The sequence below is a fragment of the Aotus nancymaae genome, unplaced genomic scaffold, assembly GCF_030222135.1.
Source record: "Aotus nancymaae isolate 86718 unplaced genomic scaffold, 86718_ANA_hifiasm-v0.15.2.pri h1tg000029l, whole genome shotgun sequence".
Classification (NCBI taxonomy): Eukaryota; Metazoa; Chordata; class Mammalia; order Primates; family Aotidae; genus Aotus; species Aotus nancymaae.
The window spans coordinates 28,997,231-29,022,133 of record NW_026988442.1 but is presented as its reverse complement, the minus strand read 5'-3'; the positions used below and the strand labels follow the sequence as shown (position 1 = coordinate 29,022,133).

Here is a 24,903-nt window from a genome sequence, read left to right as displayed (position 1 = left end):
AGTGAGCCAAGATTACACCACTGCACTCCAGCCTGGGTGACGAAGTAAGACTCCATCTCAAAACAACAATGTGGAAAGAACCCAAATGTCCTTAGCTAATAAGTGAATAAACAAAATGTGGTATATCCATACAACGTAATATTATTCAGCAATGAAAAGGAATGAAGTACTGATACCTGCTGCAACATGGAAGAATCCTGAAAATACACCAAGTGAAAGAAGCCAGACACAAAAGACATTTCACATATTCTATTTATATGAAATGTCCACAATAGGCAAATCTACAGGGACAGTAATGGTTGCCCAGGGATAGAGAGAAGAGGTGTGGAGCTGATAGCTAAAGGGCATGGGGTTTCTTTTTGAGGTGATGAAAATATCCTAAAATTGACTGTGGTGATGGCTGCATAACTCTGGACATACTAAACACTGTTGAACTGTACAGTGGGAGAATTGTGTGGTATGTGAAGTACATCTCAATAAAGCTGCTGCCAAATAAAAAGTACCACAGGTTGTATGATTCTATCAATTTATATGCAATGTCCAGAATAGGCAAATTCATAGAGACAGAATGTAGATTAGTGGTTTCCAGGGGATGGGAGAAGGGAGAAGGGAGAAATGGGGACTGACTGCTAATGGATATAAGTTTCTTTCTGGGGTAATGAAATGTTCTGGAATTAGGTAGAGGTGATGGTTATACACTCTGAATATACTAAAAAGCTCTGAATTATGCACTTTAAGATGGTGAAATTATTATATGTGAATTATGTTGTATTTTAAGTCACAACCTTTTTAACCATTCCCCCACTGATGGTTTCCTCCAACTGTTTGCTATTAACAGTGGTGCTGCAATGAACATGCTTGTACATGCCACTTTGTGTTAAGAGCATCTCCCTGTGGAAGACATTCACAACAAAAAAAACAAGACTCTCTCCCTAGGGAGGATCCAGAGACTACAAATGGCAGGATTACAAAGCATGAGCTTTGTAATTGAAGCTTTATCATTGAAAATGTTGCCAGATTATCCTCCAAAGTGGTTGTACCGACTTACACTTCGGAAAGAAAGTGTCCCACATCCTCAGTAGCGCTGGATAATCATCAGATGTTAACATTTCTGCCAACATGGTGGGCAAGAAATCGTACTTTAATGTTTCAATTTGTATTTGCATTCAGCAATTATCCTGATTCCCAGGGAAGTTAAAACTCTTTCCATGGTTTCAGACTTCATTTTCAAAGCTAGTGTTTTTCTGCTTTACTAAAACCTCATGTTTCTTTTTCTCTTCTAAAAGTATACCAAACCTTAATGCCATGATTACCTTTTATAATCACACATGAAACAGTTACACTTGAAAATCAGTAATTATTCTATTGCCCAAGCCTGTGTTTTATTATTTACGAAGTGTTAGGAAGCTTTGTAAAATACAATGTGATATCATTATTATTACTTAAATAATCCTTTGTGCACCAATAAATTGGCAAACTACTACTTTACCTCTTGAGATTGAGGTTCCAAGTTAGGTCAAATCAATCTACTCAACAGAGAAAATGAATTCGTATCACACAACTGGCCACCAGACAGAAATAATGCCTGAGATACAATTTTATATATTCCTATTATTAAAAAGAATTTGAATGTGTACTCTCAAGTTACAAACTTTAATTTGTTATTAATTAATATGAAAGTGATGGCCAGGCGTGGTGGCTCACATCTGTAATCCAAGCACTTTAGGAGGCCGAGGTGGGTAGATCACCTGAAGTCAGGAGTTTGAGACCAGCCTGACCAACATGGAGAAACTCTGTCTCTACTAAAAATACAAAATTAGCCAGGCGTGGTGGTGCATACCTGTAATCCCAGCTACTTGGGAGGCTGAGGCAGGAGAATTGCTTGAACCCAGGAAGTGGAGGATGTGGTGAGCCGAGATCATGCCCTTACACTCCAGCCTGGGCAACAAGAGTGAAACTCTATCTCAAAAAAAAAAAAGAGTTATTGCATTACTACACACACACACACACACACACACACACACACTTTTTTTTTTGAGATGAAGTCTCATTCTGTTGCCCAGGCTGGAGAGCTCACTGCAACCTCCTGGATTCAAGCAACTCTCCTGGCCTCAGCCTCCCAAGTAGCTGGGACTACAGGTGCACACCACCATGCCTGGCTAATTTTTTTGTAGAGACAGGGCTTCACCATGTTGCTCAGGCTAGTCTTGAACTCCTGACCTCAAGTGATCTGCCTGCCTTGGGCTCCCAAAGTGCTGGGATTACTGGCACCAGCCACTGCACCCAACCATGTACCACTATATATACATAGATATATAGATATAGAGAGTAGCTGGTATTAAAATTGTATGCCACCATACTCGGCTAATGATTGTATTTTTAGTAGAGACGGGGTTTCACCATGTTGGCCAGGCTGATCTTGAACTCCCAACCTCAGGTGATCTGCCTGCCTCAGCCTCCCAAAGATGCTGGGATTACAGGCATGAGCCACCGTGCCCAGCCTGTATTTTAAAATATTCACAAAAAACAGAAATTGTAAAAGAGTGAGGTTAAAAATAAATAGAAACTCAAGTTCTAAAATTTTCCTTTGCTCCTAGTTGATCTTTGTGCACACACCTCATTAAGGACACCACTTAATTCATTCAGAAGATCAAGAGCAATTAATGATTATTTGTTGAGCCTCTTTTTCCAGGATTTGTCACTTTCAATTACTTTTAATCCTCCAAAGAACACTGTAGGAAGGCTCAGAGAGTTTAAGTAGCTTTTCTGAGAGCTTAGGACCAGCAAGTGATGCTGGCCCACTAGCTCGGGTGCATCCTACCACCTAATCATGCTAAAGAGACAGAAGACTGTACTACTGCAGGCTGCCTACACTACTACAATGAACTGCCAATGCTTGCTCACTCCCAGAGTGCACTGCAGGGCTACCATTATGACTGTAAAACATAAATATTCCTTGTCAGTAACATTACATGAAAAATGTTTCAACTGTATTAATTTTTTTGTTGTTACCAAAAAATGTTTTAATTTTCTTGCAGTAGTTTTAACTGCACAAAATCATGTTTTGTTTTTGCCATTTAAACATTATTGCACAATCCTATTCTGAAAGACAAATGTTCATTAAAAACAAAGCAAAAATAGGGATTTCCAGCTCTCTGGAATCCCCTCCCATATGGTGGGAGCTCCCTTTCCCCCTTTTAAAAAAATAAAAACAAAGCAAAAATAAAAATTCCCAACCTTAATTACCTAGATTTGTCATTTAAAGGTTTAAAGAAAAAAAGGGAGGGGCTTTCTTACAAGCTTTTTTCACAAGTATCACGTTTTCTGCTTAAAAGGGAAGGATTTTGGCCAGGCACTATGGCTTATGCCTGTAATCCCAGCACTTTGGGAGGCTGAGGCAGGCGGATCACAAGGTCAGGAGATCGAGAACATCCTGGTCAATGTGGTGAAACCCTGTCTCTACTAAAAATACAAAAATTAGCCAGGTGTGGTGGCGGGTGCCTGTAGTCCCAGCTACTTGGGAGACTGAGGAAGGAGAATCGCTTGAACCCAGGAGGCAGAGGTTGCAGTGAGTCGACATCACGCCACTGCACTCCAGCCTGGTGACAGAGCGAGACTTTGTCTCAAAAAGAAAAAAGGAAGGATTTCAAAACAAAGGTGAAATAGCTTAAAGAGAAATGTTTATGAAAAGGAACTTTATAGAACTGCCAACAATATTAACACAACACTGACCAACTGGTTACATTACCGCATCTTCCCCCACCCCCACCTCCACCCCCCGAGTGTGTCCTGCCAGGACTAGAACAGGCTTTGTGTTCAAACAAAAATGCTTCAAAATGAACTGTGAAGTGAACTGTGCTAAAAACCTGAGGCATCTTTCCTGCCCTTCCCACTCGTCTTCAGCAATCCTCTGACCCAGGTTCTAATCTGTCAAAGGGGCCAAAGCTGTGAGGGGGAGGGACCCCACCCCAGTGTGGCTGCCTTATATACAATTATATATTGTGCCCTAAGTGCTGGCCTTCTACAAATTATTCTTTTGGAAAACCCATGCAGAGGGATAAGAAATTGACATCCCTTGGGTGATATCTCCCTGTTTTTATTTAACAACCCAAGGCCCCTCTGGTCCCCTATCCAAGGAGAAATGCTAGGGCCTCGAGGATGTCCCAGACCCACCAGGGAGGGTCAGTCAATTCAGGTAGGTCAGACCCAGTTCTTTTCCCTCCCAACAGACCCTGGGCCCAGGAAGCACCAAAGACCATGATGCTGGCTGGAGTGAAGACACTCGTTTCCATATCAAGAGCTGAGCCTAAGAAATGTTCATCATTGCCGGGCACGGTGGCTCATGCCTGTAATCCTAGCACTTTGGGAGGCTGAGGTGGGTGGATCACCTGAGGTCAGGAGTTCAAGACCATCCTGGCCATCATGGTGAAACCCCATCTTTTTAAAAAAAAAAAAAAAGAAAGAAATGCTCATCATTGGTCAGGCTGGGTCTGAACCAAGGAAGGGACAGACAGAAAGAAATACGGTCTCCACAGGAGGAAAGGGGAAGGAGGGAGGACGGAGAACAGTGGGCATGCAGGGGTCTTGGCAGGGCAGGCTGAAGAAGGTGGGACCGCTGGGAGGGGACCAAGGTCAGAGCGGCTCTTCAGAGCCAAGTGAAGAGCCTGTGGCCTAACAGAAACAGTAAGGTGTGTCCCCTAACCCCCACTCCTCTTGGCTCCTCACTAGTGACCCTGAGGACTCCCTAACAAGGGCTGGAATGCAAATCCAATACTAGAACAGCCCAGGGAAAAGGAATTGCCCGCTGTGGCAGTGGCGACTGGGATGTCGCTTCACTGCATGCTCACCTGCAGGCTGGCTGCTCACCATACTCCCTGTAAAGCCAGGGGCCCATCTTCACAGGACTCTGCCAGTCTCTTTTCAGTTTACAAAGGCATCTATGGAGCGCTGGGTGCACACTGGATGCTTCGATGTGAACATCTTTCTCATTCTCAGCTCACCTGAGGTTGGGGGCTCCACAGGACCCTCCGTCTGGAGTCTGTGCTGGCTTATCTGTGCCCAAGGCCTCTCCCTGCAGGGGATTAAGTGGGGGACACGGACATGACTACAGCCTATTCACTCTGGGGGAAGCTGTGGGAAGGCCTCCAACTCTCATTGCTGATTCTAGTTCCTTGACTGGAAGGGGTTTAAGATAAGACAAGCTTAGAAGAAGAAAAAAGCCAGGCAGCAGTTTCTGGGCAGCTTCTATCCTGGGGCAAGAGCCAGTGTATGTGTGTGGGTGTGTTTGTGTGTGTGTGAACACACAGCCACCTCATCTAGGGGCCAGTGCCCAGCTCAAGAACTTCCCCATGAGCCAATCATGCTGACCCTCATCCCCTCCACACCAGCCTCAAAGGAAGGGTGCTCCTGTGTGCTGTGCTGATGGCAAGTCTCAAAGTCTAGATAAAAGGAAATGGAGACAGGTGGGCTGGTCCAGAGCAAAGTCTCAGGCCCCTGAACCCATGTGAGGAAGAGGGGGTCAGAGGGAGATTACAGAGGTGGGGGCGGGGTGTCGACGGCTTAGTGTATGTAGGCTCAGTACACGGCAGACATATTGTCGACTGGTCCAGTGCCTTGGCTCTTCTGTACACCCCACTGGCTGCAGCTGCCATGGGAGTCAGATGGTTGACTGCACTGCCCAGCGTAATGGCTAAGTGGAGATCCTTCTGAATGTATTTCAGGAAGAAATCAGGCTTAAAGTTTCCTTGCAGGATATTTTGGCACTTCTGGTCTAGGAAGATGCTGGTCAATTGTCCCTGATTGAGGATGTCCAAGAGTGTCTGCTGGGACTGGCCTGTTATCTGGGCCAGAGTCAGCTCCTCAGCGATGGTGGCCATGAAGCTCCCTTGGACCACGTTCATGATCAGCATCATCTTGGCTGTGTTGCCAACTTCACCTAGGAAGGAGGTCTTCCCCATCGCCGGGAAACAGCTGCCACAGTCCTCATATTAGCCTGTCTCCAGCTGCTAAGATCACTAACATCCTGTGATTAGACAGCTGCTGATTCCCTGAGATGGGGGCTTCTGGAAAGCGCCTCCCTAAACTGGACACAATCACCTGAGCCAGCTCAGTGACTATGTCAGTGTCCACTGTTGACATGTCCACGTAGCACTTCGCAGAACGGATTCCTTGCAGCACACCACTGGGGCCCAGCACCAGGTCCTTGGCTGCCTTGGGATCCAACATGCAGGTGAAAGAGATGTCACAGGTTGAGAAGGCTTCAGCAGGGGTTCTTCCCAGGCAAGCCCCCTCCTAGATGAACAAATCACATTTCTTTGCAGTGCAGTTCCAGATAGTCACTATGTGACCAATTTTTAGCAAGTTGGAGACAATTCCACTTCCCATGAGACCAAAGCCCGCTAGTCACTATGTGACCAATTTTTAGCAAGTTGGAGACAATTCCACTTCCCATGAGACCAAAGCCCCCAAATCCTATCTTTTTGTCTGTGATGCTGCCATTCACAGCCGTGCTGTCAGCTGCCCGGATGGAGGTGGAACCAGTTTCCTCTTCACACATTTTCAACTTCTCTGTGATTGCCTAGTAACACACAGCTGGTTTCTCTGTTTGGCTTAGTAGGAAATGATGCAAATGAGGATCCGCATCTTTACCAGGCTCATCTGTGGTTGGTTGCCATTTAAACGTGGCCATCGGTCCAGCCATTATCCACTTCACAGTACTAGACTCAGGGATGGTGAGATTCTTCTCATCCTTTGGGAGCCGACCCCACAACCAGGGACTTTGCTCTTGGGGCTCTTTCCAGAGGGGATTTGGCGCCTCTCTCTGAAGACGCTGAAGACATCCTCTTCTTTCCTTCTCCCATTTTCTTCCTCACTTTCCCTTCAGACAGGCTAAGTTTGCGCTTCGCATAACCTGAGTTTGGCCTACTTCTCTCCTCATTGGAATTATGCCGATTCTTCTCATTAGCAGAATTGTGGGATGATGTCTGGTCTTTCCCTTTGGGCTCTCCTGAGAAACTCTCTGATAGCATCCACCACTTGCTGGAATAGCTTACCCTTGCTAATCTTTATCATTTCCTCTTTATAAGCATGATATGGCTTCAGTTGTTTCACTGATCCAGGCATGATCTTCTGTTCCAAAAAGTTTCACAAAGAAGCATTTCTTTCCACGAGGTTTCTTCAAGTCCTTTGATGGGTTAACAATCTTTCCTGGCCAAGGAGGATACTGGCTGAGTTTCCCCAATACCAAGTCGCTAAACAGCGGACTCACAGCCGCCTACCACCCAACCATCCCCGAAGCATGGGCCACTAAAAAATCCTCAAATGTATTAATGATCAGATTACAAAATGTACAATCACAGCACAAGTTCTCTCTCTCTCTCAAAGAAAGAATATATATATATATATACACACATACACACCTATGGATTTGCACTGTGTTAAAAAGAAATAAATGCATACAGACACTCATACCGTGTGCCAAGCACTACCCTAACGTGTAAAACATATTAATACATTATTATTATTTGCTTGGGACACAGTCTCACTCTGTCATCCAGGCTGGAGTTCAGTGGCACAATCTTGGCTCACGACAACCTCCACCTCCCAGGTTCAAGCAATTCTCCTGCCTCAGCCACCCATGTAGCTGAGATTACAGGTGCATGCCACCATGCCTAATTTTTGCATTTTTAGTAGAGATGGGGCTTTGCCATGTTGGCCAGGCTGGTCTCGAACCCCTGACCTCAAGTGATCTGCCCACCTCTGCCTCCCAAAGTGTTGGGATTACAGACGTGAGCCACTGTGCCTGGCCCCCTTTTTTTTTTATTATTAAAAACAATTTTTTTTGGTGGGGGTACAGAAAGCCTGCTAGACAACTTCTAAAAGAGCCATAACTGGCCAAAAGCACTATCCTTAAAAAACAAAAAAAAAATAAAATATTTTAGTAAAAAACAAGAAGGAATAGAATTAAATAGCACAAACATGATTTAAGAAGTTAGGATGGGGAGCACATTTGCACATTCTATTTACCCAAAGATTCAATCAAATCTTGTTCATAAATTAGATCATAGTTTTTCTAATGATCAGCAGTATTAAGGCTAAACTTTGGCATCTGAAAGTCAAACTTCCAGCCCTCTATTTATAATCCCAATCAGGCCTTTTCTCACTAAAATAAGGCATGACTGTTGGGAGTTGGAGGCAAACTCCTGTTTTCACTATTATTCAACAGAGGATGCTGGGCAATATGCTTACAAGTATTTCATTTTCTTTCTTTTTTTTCAGACGGTGTCTCGATCTGCCTCCCAGGCTGGAATGCACTGGCATGATCTCAGCTCACTGCAACCTCTACCTCCCAGGTTCAGGTGGTTCTCCTGCCTCAGCCTCCTGAGTAGCTGGGACTATAGGCATGCACCACCATGCCTGGCTAATTTTTGTATTTTTAGTAGAGGTGGGGTTTTGCCATGTTGACCAGGCTGGTCTCAAACTCCTGACCTCAGGTGATCTCTCCACCTTGGCCTCCCAAAGGAGGGATTAGACATGAGCCACCATGCCCAGCCTCATTTTAATTGCTTACAAATCTTAGCCCCAAATATACAAATGAATCACCATTATACAGCCAGTAAAAAAATAAATATGGCCCATATTTATTTATTTATAAATATGGGCACGGTGGCTCATGCCTGTAACCCTAGCACTTTGGGAGGCGGAGGCAGACGGATCACTTCAGGTCAGGAGTTTGAGACCAGCCTGGCCAACATGGTGAAACCCTGTCTCTACTAAAAATACAAAAATTAGCCAGGCATGGTGGCACATGCCTATAATCCCAGCTACTTGGGAGGCTGAAGCAGGAGAATCACTTAAACCCAGGGGGCGGAGGCAGCAGTGAGCCAAGATCGCACCATTGCACTCCAGGCTGGGCGACTGAACGAGATTCTGTCTCGAAAAAAAGAAAAAAGAAAATAAATAAATAAATATGTGAACTCAACTAATACATGGAAAGAACACAAAAAAATGATATAAACTCAAATTAAACTATATAAAGTGATCTAATACATATGGATATGCCTACACACAGACTGGAAGAAAATGAAACAAGATAAAAATAATTGTCAATAAACACCAGGCACAGTGGCTCATGCCTATAATCCCAGCACTTTGGGAGGCTGAGGCAGACAGATCACCAGGTCAAGAGATCAAGACCATCCTGGCCAACATGGTGAAACCCCATCTCTACTAAAAATACAAAAATTAGCTGGGCATGGTGGTGCACGCCTCTAGTCCCAGCTACCTGGGAGGCTGAGGCAGGAGAATCACTTGAATCCAGGAAGTGGAGGTTGCAGTGAGCTAAGATCGAGCCACTGCACTCCAGCCCGGGCAACAGAGCGACACTCTATCTCAAAAAATTAAAAATAAATTTTAAAAAATTGTCAATAAACAGGATTTTTTTTCTTTATGTAGTTGTTTAGCTGTACAAAAGAAATTAGTTTTTAAAAGGTCAAAACTACAGAATTCCATGAAGTATAGAAAGTATCCTGAAAGCTTTGAACAGCGTCCAAGGAACTCTTTAGAACTTCAGGTTGCCGGGCACAGTGGCACATGCCTGTAATCTCAAGTAGTTCTCCTGCCTCTAGAGTAGTTGGGACTACAAGCGCCTGCCATCCCGCTCAGCTAATTTTTCTATTTTTAGTAGAGACGGGGTTTCACCATGTTGGCCAGGCTGGTATTGAACTCCTGGACTCAGACGATCTGCCCGCCTCAGCCTCCCAAAGTACTGGGATTACAGGGATAAGCCACCTCGCCTGGCCAATTTGTTTTCTTTTAAATTGGGTTTTGTTCCTTGAATGGAAAGAGTTCTATGTTAGTTAAGATGCTTTTAGTTCCAAGTAAAAGAACCTAAAAATGGCTTAAATAATAAATGTTGTTTTTTTTCTCTTTATTCCAAGTTAACAATAGCTAATAGATGTTTATTATCTCATATAATGGGTAGCACTAAGATAGGAAGCTTCAGGGCTATCAATTCAACAAAGCAACAATGCAATCAAGAATCTGGGATTCCCATCTGTCCCCCTGGCAATCCTTAGCATTCTGGCTTTTGTCTTTGAGCCACAGTAGTTGCAAGATGGCTACCCATACATTAGGCATCACAATCTTATTTAGCAGCATCAAAGAAATGAAGGAGAAATTTCTCATTACTATCGAAGAAGAAAACATTTTCCAGGACCCACCACCTCCTCATACTTGACAGTGACCCCTTGGTGTTACTGGCCAGAACTGGGTTTCACACTGCCTCGCTGCCTCCACCCCTCTCAACCAATCATTGGCAAAGAGTGAAATTAACATGATGGCAAAGATCAATCTTGAGTTAGAGAGGCCCATCTTCCTTGAGCACACTGTGGCAAGATACCTGATCAAAACTGGGGTTCTATTTTCAAGGAAGAAGGGGGGAAACTCTTTGGTAAGCAACCAACAACATCTGCTCTAAGTCCTAATAGAAGCACTGGTGTTCAGCAAGCTGCAGTTACACAAACATTCAAGAAATATGAAGAGCTTGAAATTCCAAACCAGAGGTCAGGCACAGTGGCTCACGCCTGTAATCTCAGCACTTTGGGAGGCCAAGGCAGGTGGATTACGAGGTCAGTAGTTCAAGACCAGCCTGGACAAGATGGTGAAACCCCATCTCTACTAAAAATTAAAAAAAAAATTAGCCAGGCGTGGTGGCAGGAACCTGTAATCTCAGCTACTCAGGAAGCTGAGGCAGGAGAATCGCTTGAATCCGGGCGGCAGAGATTGCAGTGAACTGAGACTGTGCCATGGCACTCCAGCCTGGGTGAGAGTGAGATTTTGCCTAAAAAAAAAAAGAAATTCCAAACCAAATTATAAGAATTATCATTTTAATTTTCATATGTATAATACTTAAATACACACCAACTATAATTTTGATAGCAAATTTCTTTAAGAAGCTATAAAGCTGACCACAAAACTGTAAATTCTTTGGAGTAGTCCTTTAAGCCTTTACTGAATGTGCCAGAATTATGAGTATCAGCCACATAGGTTCTTTTCAATATGCCTAATAGCAGAAAAGAATGTTAATGAACAAGGCTTCTATTCTTAGAGCTCTAGAACTATTTTATTAGCTAAGGTTGTTAGAATCTACCAAGATACACTGCTACAAAACATGTTAAAAGAAAACAAGAACTCTTTGAGTAAAACTGGTTTCCAAACTTGTACTGAAGATCAATACTATCCAGTGGTGCCCATTCCTTAAAATATGGCATCATCTGGAGGTCATAAGACATAAATGAGATGACACTGTGAAGGCTCACAAGCCAGAATCTGGCACTTTGTAGTACTGAAGTAGAGGGAAAATTCAGGAGAGTCTGAACCAGGGTAGCAGGACTGTTGGTGGTGATGGGAGGAGAGGGAAGCTAATGAACAGAATCTGAATGATCATTTCCAAAGCCAACCTAAATAATAACTATCTTGTGAAACAACTACTACTCCACTAAAGATCTACTAGGCAATGAAAGTTAACTTCTGAACATAGCGGTGATCAGGAAAAATTAAATGCCATTAGTAGGCAAGTGGAAACTCGTAAAAGTAACTACAAAATAATAAACTGGTAAAAAGCTTTGGCTGACCTTAGCAAGACTTTATTTACTGTGTCTTATGTGACTCCACCCACCTTTTAGTCTTGAACTTCTATTTACTGAAATTCCCCACTTCCTTCACTAAACTTGCGTGTGCATTCACACTTGTCATTACATGAGTTCATTCACTGCAACTAGATCTCAACAGTTAATTGGCACAGGAAACAAAAAGAGAAATGTAAGTGGGGTAGAGTGGAATGCTCTCTGAAGACTTTAGATCTGACTCTGGCATTAAGTGAGCCATTTCTCCCTCCTAAACTGTAAAGTCAGAGTCCCTTCTGTCTATAAAATTGAGTGATTTTTTTTTTTTTGAGACAGAGTACCACTCTGTCACCCAGGCTGGAATGTAATGGCGTGATCTCAGCTCACTGCAACCTCTGCCTCCCAGGTTCAAGCGATTCTCCTGCCTCAGCCTCCCAAGTAGCTGGGATTACAGACGTGTGCCATGACGCCTGGCTAGTATTTTTAGTAGAGACAGGGTTTCACCATGTTGGCCAGGCTGGTCTCAAACTCCTGACCTCAGGTGATTTGCCCACCTTGGCCTCCCAAAGTGCTGGGATTACACGTGTGAGCTACCATGCCCAGCCAAAACTGAATGATTCTATGAAGTGTCATTACTTACCTTAGTTGAGTTGGATGTCAGCCAAGCCTAGCAGTAGAGGTCAATGTTCCCCAAGGGTAGTTCTATCAGAAGTAAAAGGCTAAGAAAAGGCCTTTGAGCTGTACAGAGCTGTATGGCCTTTGGGCTTCTACATGACCTTTAGAGGTCACTACCCTTCTTGAGCCCCAGTGTCCTCATCTGTAAAATGGGACGATAATACCCTTAGGGCAGATTGCAGTGAGGATTAAATGAGATCAGGGATGTGATGCATCTCTTGTGGTTGCTGGCACTAAAGACACACTCAAAAAACGGTAGTTACTGTTACTGCTTTTATTACGGAATCACCAACACGCACTTACCTAAAGAAACAACAGCAACACTCTCTGGCAAGAAATGTAATCTGTATCGGATCAGTAAATGCACCAATATGATGCAGATAGCTGTGGGGAAAAAAAATAAGACATTCTTTTTTAAAAAAAAAAACACCCAACTTTAAATAATAAACACCAAGTTCAAGTCAGTGGTTCTTTCTGGGACGGCCCTCACAGAAATTTCAATAACACAGTGAACTTCAGCTGTGTTTTTCATGTCTCATTTTTTAAACTGGAGGTACATTTACAATGTTTATTATATTTTCTCTATACTTATTGTCTGCCTGAACTAGTTTGTTTTCCAGTAGTTATTGGAAGAACCACAGAAACCTGATTTTTTTGAGACAGAGTCTCACTGTGTCACCGAGGCTGGAGTGCAGTGGTGTGATCTAGGCTCACTGCAGTCTCAATTTTACAGGCTTAGGTGATTCTCCCACTTCAGCCTCCCAAGTAGCTGGGACTACAGGCACATGCCACCATAGCCAGCTAAATATTTTGTTTCACCATGTTGCACAGGCTGGTCTCCAACTCTTGGGCTCAAGCAATCCACCCACCTTGGCCTCCCAAAGTGCTGGGATTACAGGCGTTGAGTCACAGTGCCCAGCCACAAATCTGTTTTTTAATATAAGCTGTTAAACCTTATACAATCTGAGAAATGGTCTTCAACTTTTTGGAAGTGATTATCAATGGGAACATGGTGACGAGGAAGTCAATGAAATCAATCACTTTTGCACAAATGTAACCAAAACAGATTGCAATGACACAAATTATTTTGCCACTATGTGACTGGCTCTTAACATAGAGGGAAATGAGGGTTTTACAACAGGAAAAAGTAAATACTTTGGTTTGGTGACAAGAACATCTTGTTCTAAATCATGAGCTAAATACAAGGCTCATCAATGCCAAGATCTGAACATGGACCACTCCTGCTCCCCAGCTGGGTACTGCTGTGTCCTGCCATTCCCACTGTCTGAGGGCTTCCCATGAGCCATGAACTAGGCTGAACACCCCAAATACTCTTTCATTTAATCCTCCAACTCCCCTCTGAACTAGCTGTGATTACCACTATCTTCTCTGATTACAGATCAGAAAACTGAGGCTTCAAGACATCACAGCACCTGTCACACCACTGGTAGGAGCTGCAGTACTGAGTCAGATCCAAATCTGTGCTCTTAACCACAGTGGACCCTAACACTTCCCTCCTGGCTGGATGCCTTCATTCCTCAACCTCCAAAATAGAATAATGTCTAACTTTCCTCACAGAGTTGTTGTCATGAAAGGAAATAAGCAGATGCAAAATAAAACTATTTGAAAGGGATATTTCTAGACTACCCCCTGAAAAAAATAGGGTACTTCACAAAAATTATTCCTGAATGTAATTTCCTAATCCTAATGTTACTGTGCATGTCTTTCTTTTTCTTTGAGCCACAGTGCCCAGCCAGAAATCTATTTTTTACTATAAGCTGTTAAACCTTATACAATCATGTAAAATTATTCAAATTTTTCTGATTCTGAGAAATGGTCTTCATTGGCACCTAGGTGGTATACCACGTCATCAATCACAGTATTAACAGGACTAAAATTAATTTTGTTATTTTCTTCAAGGAAATGTTTAAACAATCCATATGGCTGTTAACTGGTCACTCTCAGAGGCTACGCTGGCAAATTAGTTTTCTTTAATCCCACCAAAAAGCACCAGGTGGTCAGAGCATTGTAAATGCAGATATTCTGTCCTCTTTTAATTCTGTGCTTTAAACTATCAATCTGTGGTGTTATTTTTATATAAATATTTAACCTAGATAGAAATCCTACATTAAATACTAAGGGCAAAAAAAAAGTTTCAGTGCATAAGCATAACATGTTGACTAATGAACATGACCACTGTCTAGACAAAACCAAAAAAGGCAAATGAGCGCATAAGTGGACAGAAAATAGACTAAGAAAGTTGAACCAGTTTCTGCTCTTCCTTTGTACCAAGCTAGATGTTTAAAATTTTAAGTTACTCTCATACATAGATCAAACAACTCTTTGTGGCTTTGAGAGCAAAAGGGGAAACTTGTCTACTAACAGAAAGAGCTAAATATAAGGTTCATCAATGCCAAGTAATTAAAGTAATTAAGCCTTCAACCATTAAAAAGAATAAAGTCAGACAAGACAATCCATAGAAGGGGAGAAAATATTTGCAAATCATGTATCTGATAAGAATGCAGTATCCACAATATATAAAAAACTCTTAATCTCAACAGTCAAGAGACAAACAATACAGCTTTTAAACGGGCATCGGACGTTAACAGACATTTCTCCAAAGATGATGTGCAAATGGTCAATAAGCACATGAAAAGATGCTCAACATCAATAATCACCATAGAAACAAAAATCAAAATACAATGTTTCACTGGAAGAACATGCAAGATTAAAAAAAAAAAAAATACAATGAGGGCCAGGTGCGGTGGCTCATGCCTGTAATCCCAGCACTTTGGGAGGCCAAGGTGGGAGATTACCTGAGGTCAGGAGTTCAAGACCAGCCTGGCCAACATGGTGAAATGCCGTCTCTACTAAAAAATACAAAAATTAACAGGGTATGGTGGTATGTGCCTGTAATCCCAGCTACACGGGACGCTGAGACAGGAGAATCACTTGAACCTGGGAGGCAGAGATTGCAGTGAGCCAAGATCGCACCACTGCACTCCAGCTTGGGTGACAGAGCAAGATTCTGTGTCAAAAAAAAAAAAATGCAATGAGATACGACTTCATACCCACTAGGATAGCCATATATATATATATAAAATTTTTTTTTTTTCCTGAGATAGAGTCTTGCTCTGTCACCCAGGCTGGAGTGCAGTGGTGCGATCTCAGCTTACTGCAACCTCCACCTCCCAGGTTCAAATGATTCTAGTGCCTCAACCTTCTGAATAGCTGGGATTATAGGTGTACACCAGTTAATTTTTTTGTATTTTTAGTACAGACAGGGTTTCATCATATTGCCAGGCTGGTCTCGAACTCCTGGCCTCAAGTGATATGCCCACCTCAGCCTCCCAAAGTGCTAGGATTACAGGTATGAGCCACCATGCCCAGGTTATCATTTTTTTCAAAGCAGAAAACAAGTGTTGGCAAGAACATGAAAAAACTGGAACCCTTTTGAAATGGTGAAGCCCCTGTGGAAAACATTTGTCAGTTTCTGAGAAAATTAAACATAGAGTAACCATTTGACCCAGTAATTCCACTTGGAGGTGTATGTCCAAAAGAAATAAAAACATTTATCTACACAAAAATCTGTAAACAAATGTTCATAGCAGCAGTACTCACAATAGCCAAAAAGTAGAAATAATCCAAATGTTCACTGAATGAATAAACAAAATGTGGTATATCCATACAGTGGAATATCACTCAGCCATAAAAAGGAACACAATTCTAACATATGCTATAATATGAACCTTGAGAACATTATGCTAAGTAACAGAAACCAGACACAAAAGGCCACATATTATATGATTTCATTTATATGAAATATTGTAAATAGGCAAATTCCTGGAGACAGAAAACAGAATAGTGGTTGCCAAGGATTAGAAAAGGGAGGGATGGGGGATTACTGCCTTTATTGGTTTTCTTTTGGGGTGATGAAAACGTTCTGAAACTAAATAGTAGTGATGGTTGCACAGAATGTACTAGATGCTGCTGAATTATATATTTTAAAGTGGTTAAAACTGTAAATGTATGCTATGCGCATTTTACTACCAAAAAAAAAAAAAAGAATGAGGTAGACAGAAAAAACACCAACACAGTGATCTCCAAGACATTCTGTGTGAGGAAAAGTCAAGTTATAGGACGACCCCATTTATGTCAAAACAAATTTGCAACTCCAAACATGCATTACGGCATTACATGTGTATGTGGTTACGAATAGACATATGTATATGCAAAAACAAGCACATGTTTTCAAGTACACTTGGAAAAAAACAGAGCAAGAAAGGGCAAAAACTTCTCTGTGGTATAGAGGGTGTGCTTCCAATTTTTCATGCCTGGAGTAGTGACTATGGAAAATATATAAAACATGTATCAATTCCAATAACTCCATTAAGTTTCAAGGCCCATAAAATGTATGTGTCAAATAATGTTAACTGTTAATTTAGTGTAAGTAAATAACAGTGATTCGCCACTGTTTCTTGTGCAGTCAAAGATCAACAAAGGTTAAGTGCAAGTCACTGATTTCAAGCTTCTAAAAGTCAAAAGTAACTACAGAGTTATATCATCCCTTCTCAACAAAGAGGAACACACTGTAATCCTATGTGCTTACAGGACAGTTACTTCATTTGAATTAACGAAGAGTAACCAAAAGTGGCAAATAAATTCCCAGTCAGGAGTCCTGAGGTCTAGAATAATCTACGAATTAATTTCCCTCAATTCACTTGAGTTCATTTATTTATGAATTAGCAAGCTACCTAATAACAGTAATTTTTAAAACATTATCAGATTTACATCGTTTGAACCAGGTGCAGAGGCTCACGTCTGTAATCCCAGCAAAAATTTTGGGAGGCTGAGGTGGGAGGATCACCTGACGTCAGGAGTTCAAGACCAGCCTGCCAACATGGCAAAATCCCATCTCTACTAAAAATACAAAATTTAGCCAGGCGTGATGGCAGGCACCTGTAACCCCAGCTATTTGGGAGGCTGAGGCAGAAGAATCACTTGAATCCGGGAAGCAGAAGTTGCAGTGAGCTGAGATCATTCCACTGCACTCCACACTGGGCAACAGAAAATTTCATCTCAAAGAAAAAAAAAAAGCCGGGCGCAGTGGCTCACGCCTGTAATCCCAGCACTTTGGGAGGCCGAGGCGGGTGGATCACGAGGTCAAGAGATCGAGACCATCCTGGTCAACACAGTGAAACCCCATCTCTACTAAAAATACAAAAAATTAGCTGGGCATGGTGGCGCGTGCCTGTAATCCCAGCTACTCAGGAGGCTGAGGCGGGAGAATTGCCTGAACCCAGGAGGCGGAGGTTGCGGTGAGCCAAGATCGCGCCATTGCACTCCAGCCTGGGTAACAAGAGCGAAACTCCGTCTCAAAAAAAAAAAGAAAAAAAAAAAGATTTTCATTGTTTGGATATCTAATCAGAAATAAATGATAATAATATGCAAGAACAGAAATAATGACTTCAAATTTACTTAAAAAGAAAGTATAATTCTATTTTGCTAATACATGCGGACTTCCACACAAGCAGACTGATAAACTATCAAGAATCTGATTAGGGGCATGGTCCAGGTCCAGGGTTCCCCAGAGTGGGCTCAGCTCCAGGGAGAGGCCATCCATGTGGCAGCCCTATCTCTCCAGAGCACCCAGTGCCGGAGCAGAAAGGACCCTGGACTCAGACACAGAGAATACAGGGTGGTAGAAAAGCTAGAGTAGGCTGTCACGGTGGAATAAAACTTTATTAAAAATGAACCTTAAAAAAAAAAATCTGATTAGGTGAAAATGAAACCCACCTAACACTGGTGTGACTCTAGAATCTAGGTTTATAATCTGTTTGGAGAGGACGGTCCAAGAGAAATATACAGCACTATTAAATACAGTTCAGCCTTTCTGGCCCCACAAATGTATTAACACTGAGCAGGATTTTGCCTGGTTTAAAAAGTACATTATAGAAACCTGTTTTGTGGTGTTTTGTACAGCTAATCTTAAATGTTCCACACCCTGGAAGTTACTTTAAAAGTCATATTATACTTTTCAACTTACCTTAAAAAAAGTAATTACAAAAGTTTTTTTTTTTTTCCAGGCCCGCCTTTTACATTGTCTAACGTATCAAATTGACAGCAATGTAAATAGACTAATAACACTCCTTAATCCTGAAGGAAGACTTCAGCTACTAAAGATTTCTTAATCAAGAAAAGAAATGCTTTTCCTCTTTGTCCTCAATTACTATCACCAAAAAAAAAAGGAAAACAAAACAAAAAAAAGTCCTTCATTGTTGAAGTAATCCCCTAGAAAAATAATTCAACTATGTTTACAGGGTGGACCAGGTGTGGTGGCTCACGCCTGTAATCCCAGCACTTACAGGAGGCTGAGGTGGGCACATCACCTGAGGTCAGGAGTTTGAGACCAGTTTGGCCAACATGGTGAAACCTTGTCTCTACTAAAAATACACAAAATTAGCCAGGCATGGTGGCAGATGCCTGTAATTTCAGCTACTCAGGAGGCTGAGGCAGGAGAACTGCTTGAATCTGGGAGGCGGAGGCTGCAGTGAGCCAAGATCACGACACTGCACTCCAGCTTGGGTGACAAAGTAAGACTCTGTCTTAAAAAAAAAAAAAAAAAAATTACCAGGGTATATTAAACCTATAGGAGACATGGTATACTTCTGGTCTGTGTACTTTTTCAGTATCGGTTTAAAACTTTCTAAAACTATGACAGATAAGGATGAGTTCTAGGACTTTTTTTTTTTTTTTTTTTTTTTTTTAAAGATGGGGTTTCACCATGATGGCCAGGCTGGTCTTAAACTCCTGACCTCAGGTGATCCACCCACCTCGGCCTCCCAAAGTGTTAGGACTACAGGCCTACCATGCCCGTAATTTTTAGTAGAGCCCGTAATTTTTTACCATGCCTGTAATTTTTGTATTTTTAGTAGAGCCACCATGCCCGGCCGAGTTCTAGGACTTCAAAGAGAAAGATTATATTATTAAAATATTTTATTTTTTGTAGAGACAAGAGTCTCACTATGTTGCCCAGGCTGGTCTCAAACCTCTGGCCTCAAACATATTGTTAAAATTCTTTGACCACTTATCAGAGACTGAATGCAAACATTACAGAAGTTATACTTTTCCTTTAAAAAGTCCTAATACATATTAGAGAAATAATTTAAAAAAAAGTCACCTTTCAACTTTCTGAAAAGATCTAATCTCATTAGGACTATGACTTTGGTATCATTAAAGAAAAGCAACAAACGAAAAGTCTGCTTCACTCTCAAACAACAATTTTTTTTTTTTTTTTTTTTGAGATGGAGTCTCACTCTGTCGACTGGGCTGGAGTGCTGTGGCGTGATCTTGGCTCATGCAACCTCCACGTCTCAGGTTCAAGGGATTCTCCTGCCTTGATTAGGTGAAAATGAAACCCACCTAACACTGGTGTGACTCTAGAATCTAGGTTTATAATCTGTTTGGAGAGGACAGATTATAATCCTCCTGAGTAGCTAGGATTACAGGTGCCCATCACCACACCTGGATAATTTTTTTGTATTCTTCGTAGAGACAAGGTTTCACAATATTGGCGAGGCTGGTCTCGATCTGCCGACCTTGTGATTCGCCCACCTCGGCCTCCCAAAGTGCTGGGATTACAGATGTGAGCCACCATGCTCAACCTTCTTTTTTTTTAATTTTCTTTCTTTTTTTTTTTCTGAGACAGAGTCTTGCTCTGTCACCCAGGCTGGAGTGCAGTGGTGCAATCTCAGCTTACTGCAACCTCTACCTCCCAGGTTCAAATGATTCCAGTGCCTCAACCTGCTGAATAGCTGGGATTATAGGTGTATGCCACCACACTCAGTTAAAGATTTTTGTATTTTTAGTAGAGATGGGGTTTCATCATGTTGGCCAGGCTGGTCTCAAACTCCTGACTCAGGTGATCCATGCACCTTGGCCTCCCAAAGTGCTGGTATTACAGGCATCAGCCACTGTGTCTGGCCAAATAAGAATCTGGACTTGAGTCAAACTCAAAGCTATTTATTCCTTAGCTAATCAAAAGTAGTTGTATAGTGTCAACTGGATTTCTTTTGTCTAAAACAACTGTCTACTGTCTACTGCCTCTGGGAGGCATTTAAGTTTTTGTCTTTTATCTAAACCTCTTGACTGGTATCTGGCAACCTGGTTATCAGTCTCTTGTCCTTTATCAGCCTGGTATGACAATCACTTGACTTCTCCATGCTGAAATTTCCTTACCCACTAAAAGAGAAGGTTGAATGAAATTATGGTTTTTGTTGTTGTTTTTTTCTTTTGAGACAAGTGTTTCACTCCATCGCCCAGGCTAGAGTACAGTGGCATGATCTTGGCTCACTGCAACCTTCACCTTCTAGGTTCAAGCAATTCTCCTGCCTCAGCCTCCCAAATAGCTGGGATTACAGGCACATACCACCATGCCTGGCTAATTTTTGTATTTTCAGTAGAGATGGGGTTTCACCATGTTGGCCAGGCTGGTCTCGAACTCCTAGCCTCAAATGATCTGCCCACCTCTACCTCCCAAATTGCTGGGATGTCAGGGGTGAGCCACCACGCCCAGCCTCAAGATTCTTTCTAGGCCAAAAATTCTTTAATTCTTTCTTTCAAAGGCTAAGATATTACCTTAAGAGCTCTTCAGAACTGCTAAGTGCCGTTATTTTATAAAAAAAGAGTTCCTTGTTAAGAACTGATCATGTTCTTTCAGTATTTGATATGAAAACCAAATGGGAGGGAGACCTGACACAGACAAGAGGAGTGACAGGGTTAAACACACAGACCCTGGAGATGGCAGATGATGGGGATGACAGTGTCCGTATTTACCTAGGACAAGGAGGCTGAAGAAAATGGTCATGCCGCTGGACTGCTCCTCTTGCTGGGCCTGCTCCCCTGTCTGCACAGGGAGGATGGGCTTGCCAGGGGTCGGGAGCACCAGTTTAGTCGTGACAACCAGGGTGGTGTGGAGGGTGACATTGAAACCCTCATGAGTTGTATTGGGGAACCTACTGGAAGACATAAAAAGCAGAATTAGATCATAGAAAAGGGCCCCAGAACATCAATTCACACACCTCACACCAGAAAGCAAAGCTGGCCAAGAGCTTTACGGGATTCACAAGCCTTGTAACTAACAGGCAGGCCTTGGAGAGAAACTTATTAAGAAAAATCCCTCCCTGCACAGCACAAGGGTACTAGTGGCCTCTGGTGCTTTTGTACAGCCACTTAGAGGACAGGAACGATAGGGAATCAGGGCTAGTATAGAATCGAAATGCTGCCTGCTCTTTGGCACTTACTGGGGAATTTAAAGGAAGGCAAACTGGAGTCTCATCCTTTCCAAGGTCAAACAGTGTTTATTTATATCTTTATTTCTCCAATTTGCATTCTTTTCCTTGCATTACTTCCACAAGTTGAAGAAGCCACACATATTTGCCCAGTTGTTGATCTGGGCATGCCCTGCCCTACTTACAAATCCTTCTCAAATTTCAAAAGGCTCAAATGTCACCTCCTCTCTACTACCCCATCTTACCTCACCCCAATTTACCCACTCCACTGCTGTTGTTCCCACAGCTCTCTTCTCTGGGATTGTCAACTATTGCAATATTGTTATACTAACTGTAATTGTTAGTATTTTCTGAGCACTGCTTCATTCCAGGAACTAGGAACTGCTTCATTCCAGGAACTAGGTAACACACTACCTCTCATTTAATAGGTATAACATGCCTGATTGATTGGGTACGATTACTTTCCCTTTTTTACCCATTCAAAACTAAGCCTCAGGGAGGTTGCAAAACTCCACCAACATCTCAGTGGCAGAATCAAGCTGAAAACCCAAACTTGAAATCGCTAGGCTACACTGCCTCTTTTATTTCGTACTGCTGAGGCCCTGTGTCTGAGACTGAGCAGCTGCTCAATAAATAAGCTAATTACATGAAATGACCCCAATCTGGCCAAGAAATATTATTTGAAAAGTTGTCAGGTAAAAGAGTCCAGTATCAATGAAAGGGTTCCTTATTCATCTTCACATATTCATTCCACAAACAGTGATAAGGCATCTACAATCTGCAACAAACTCTGCCCTGCAGGTATGGAGATGACTTCTGGACTTGCCCAAAAGTACCTGGAGGACACAGATGGTCCTTTCCCATCTCCCCTTGTACAGCTAACCCCCTCCTCTCTACACACTAGCCATGCTGCCTGTCACTCAATGCACTAAAACCTTTCTTGAGCCAGGCCTTTTGAACTTGATGTTACTTCTCCTATCCCTCCTTCTGGTCATTCAAGTTTCTGCTGAATGTCATTTTTTCCTGAGTGGACTCCTCAACCCTAATTCTATTCTGCTTCCTTCGGAACACTTAACCCATTTATGCCAGAGGTTGCAACTTTTTGAATTGCAGACATGTGTGAAAAATCAGACCTAGGGGATGACCCTGAACAGCAGAATATAAATAACTCCCACATGCTTAGCGCATAAATGGGGTTAATTAATCAAGATCTGAAACCATCTTGACTAATTACGGTTTTCTTTTCCCACTGGAATGGAAGCTCCCAGAGAGCGGCTCCTGGTCGGCCTCCTCTCCTACCACGTGCCTACGGCCTGGAATTGAGTAGATGGCTAACAGTTAATGGCTGAATGAAACTTAGTGAAGGAGAAAGACATGAAAACTGATCGTTACAGAGGAAGACGCGACTGGCTACGTAGGAGGTGGGTGTGGAGAATACGGACGACTTCCTGGAGGAGGCGGAAGCGGGCTCAGTAACCATGAGATGACCGAAAACTGGGAAAACAACTATGGGTTGCATTTTCCGCAAGACGGCTCTGGGGGCCTGCGCTGGGCAGCAGATTCCCAGCTCAAGGGACAGACCTCCAGGAGACCGCAAAGCCCACCTGGGCCCAGACCCGCCCATCCCGCCCTCCTCGTAGGCACCGGCATGGTCAGTCCTGGCCAACCAGCAAAAGAAGCTCCGCCTTCCGGGGCCCGAGGGCGGCCTGAGGCGCTCGCTGTCACCCGCCGGGGCCCAGCCCCGCCGCGGCCCAGCCCCGCCGCCTCCGCAGCCTGGGAAAAATCCCACTCACTCCTCTTCCGCCATCTTCTCCCCCATCCTGCAGAGCTTCCAAGACCACCGAGTTCGGAGCCGCGGGGCTAGCAGGACTCGCTTTTGCTTCCGGCTTCCGCTGGAGGCGCGGGCCGACGAGCGGGAGGCGGGGCCTCAGCCGCGCGAGGGCGGCCCGAGGGTGGGAGGAAGCGCGTGGGAGGACAGCCCCTTAGTCCCTCCCGGGGCTTTCCGGACGCCTGTACGGCCTGAGCCACGTGACCAGCTGGGCACGAGAAATTCCGGATTTTCCCCACCACAGGGTGGGGTCGTTTTGGGGAAACTCTGTGAGGTCACTGACTCACCCTTAGGGCAAGCACCCTCCACCCAGTGCCCTGGACTTCGCTGTGCTAAAAGAATTGTGAAGAAGGGTGCCCAGCCTCTAGCCTAAGCTGTGCCGAGAGACCCTAGGGAACACTTCCCCAACCTGAGCCTCAGTTTCCCTCAACTGTGGAGAGGAATAACCGCCTGGACTTGGCAGCCCTGTGCAACGTTCCATCTGTAAACATGTATTGAGTTCAGACTATATGCCTAGCGTTAAAATGGATGCTGATGATCTAGGGGTGGACTATTCCTTAAGTAGTTCCTTGATTGAACAAATGCTCAATAGATGCCTCCTATGTGCCTAGCAGTGGCCAATGGGGTGGGGATGCAGGGAGGAACAAGGTGAGGTGGGAGGGGTAGGTGGGACCCCCATCGGGAGGACTGGCACCCTCTCATAAGGACTTTGGACTTTATTAACCGCTTCTGTTGCTACCTCCCTTCCTGATCCAAGCCACTCTATCTCATTTGGATAATTGCAACAGCTCCATTCAGAGTCTCTGACTTGCCCCTGTTGCTTATGAGACTTCCACGCAGCAGCTGGAGTGATCCGTTAACTCATCACTCCTGCTTAGACCCTCCAATGGCTTCCAGTCTCCATCAGAGAAAAAAACGTTGGGGAATGTACAGGATTCAACCCTGCTACCTTTTCCTCTCTGAAGTGTGTGGGAGGGGGACATGGGGCTCTATATCTCTCCTCCCACACACTTTCACTTTCCACTGCTGTCATAGTGGTTTACTGGCTGTGTCCAAAACTCACCAGGAATACTTCTGCCATTACACTTGCTGAGCCTTTATCTAGAGTACTCTTCTTCTGGGTAGCTCTTTGACTCCCACCTCTTGTACGTTCCACCTTTTATTTAACCCTTATCTTGTGTGTTAGGCCTCCTTGATCACCCTACTTAAAATCCAAGGCCCCCCACCTTCCCTAAACTATTTTTCACATGACAACCTACCACATCTTTTACTCATACTTTTGTTTATTAACCATTTCCCTCCATGAGAACGGAAGCTACATGAATGCAGAAAATTTTGTCTATTTTGTTCTCCATTTTGTCTGCAATGCCTACAACAATACCTGGCACATAGTAGACACTCAATAATAATCACTGAGTAAATAAATCAGTTAATTAGGTGTGTTAGGAAGTCACAGAAGGGTTTTGAACTGAGGAGTAACATGAGC

At 43.3% G+C, this 24,903-nt stretch overlaps 1 protein-coding gene and 1 pseudogene across 5 annotated transcripts in view; both read right to left on the bottom strand.

Annotated features, from left to right (window-relative positions):
* SLC9A8 (solute carrier family 9 member A8) overlaps window positions 1-23,476 on the bottom strand; it is an 81,220-nt gene extending 57,744 nt beyond the window's left edge. For 2 of the 5 annotated variants that reach the window (XM_064382512.1, XM_064382508.1), the window contains exons 1-3: window positions 23,383-23,476; window positions 21,135-21,316; window positions 12,603-12,683 (exon numbers count right to left, since the gene is read on the bottom strand). In XM_064382512.1, coding sequence (XP_064238582.1) covers window positions 12,603-12,683; window positions 21,135-21,316; window positions 23,383-23,408 — 289 coding nt within the window. In that variant the 5' untranslated portion in view covers window positions 23,409-23,476. Of the gene's footprint in view, window positions 1-1,840; window positions 1,960-4,847; window positions 5,067-12,602; window positions 12,684-21,134; window positions 21,317-23,382 lie in introns of those variants that run through there. The other 3 variants (XM_064382509.1, XM_064382511.1, XM_064382510.1) reach the window with 3 other exon arrangements.
* Window positions 5,079-7,086, bottom strand: LOC105727508 (cytokine-like nuclear factor N-PAC; annotated as a pseudogene).
* Window positions 23,477-24,903: the final 1,427 nt, after the last annotated feature.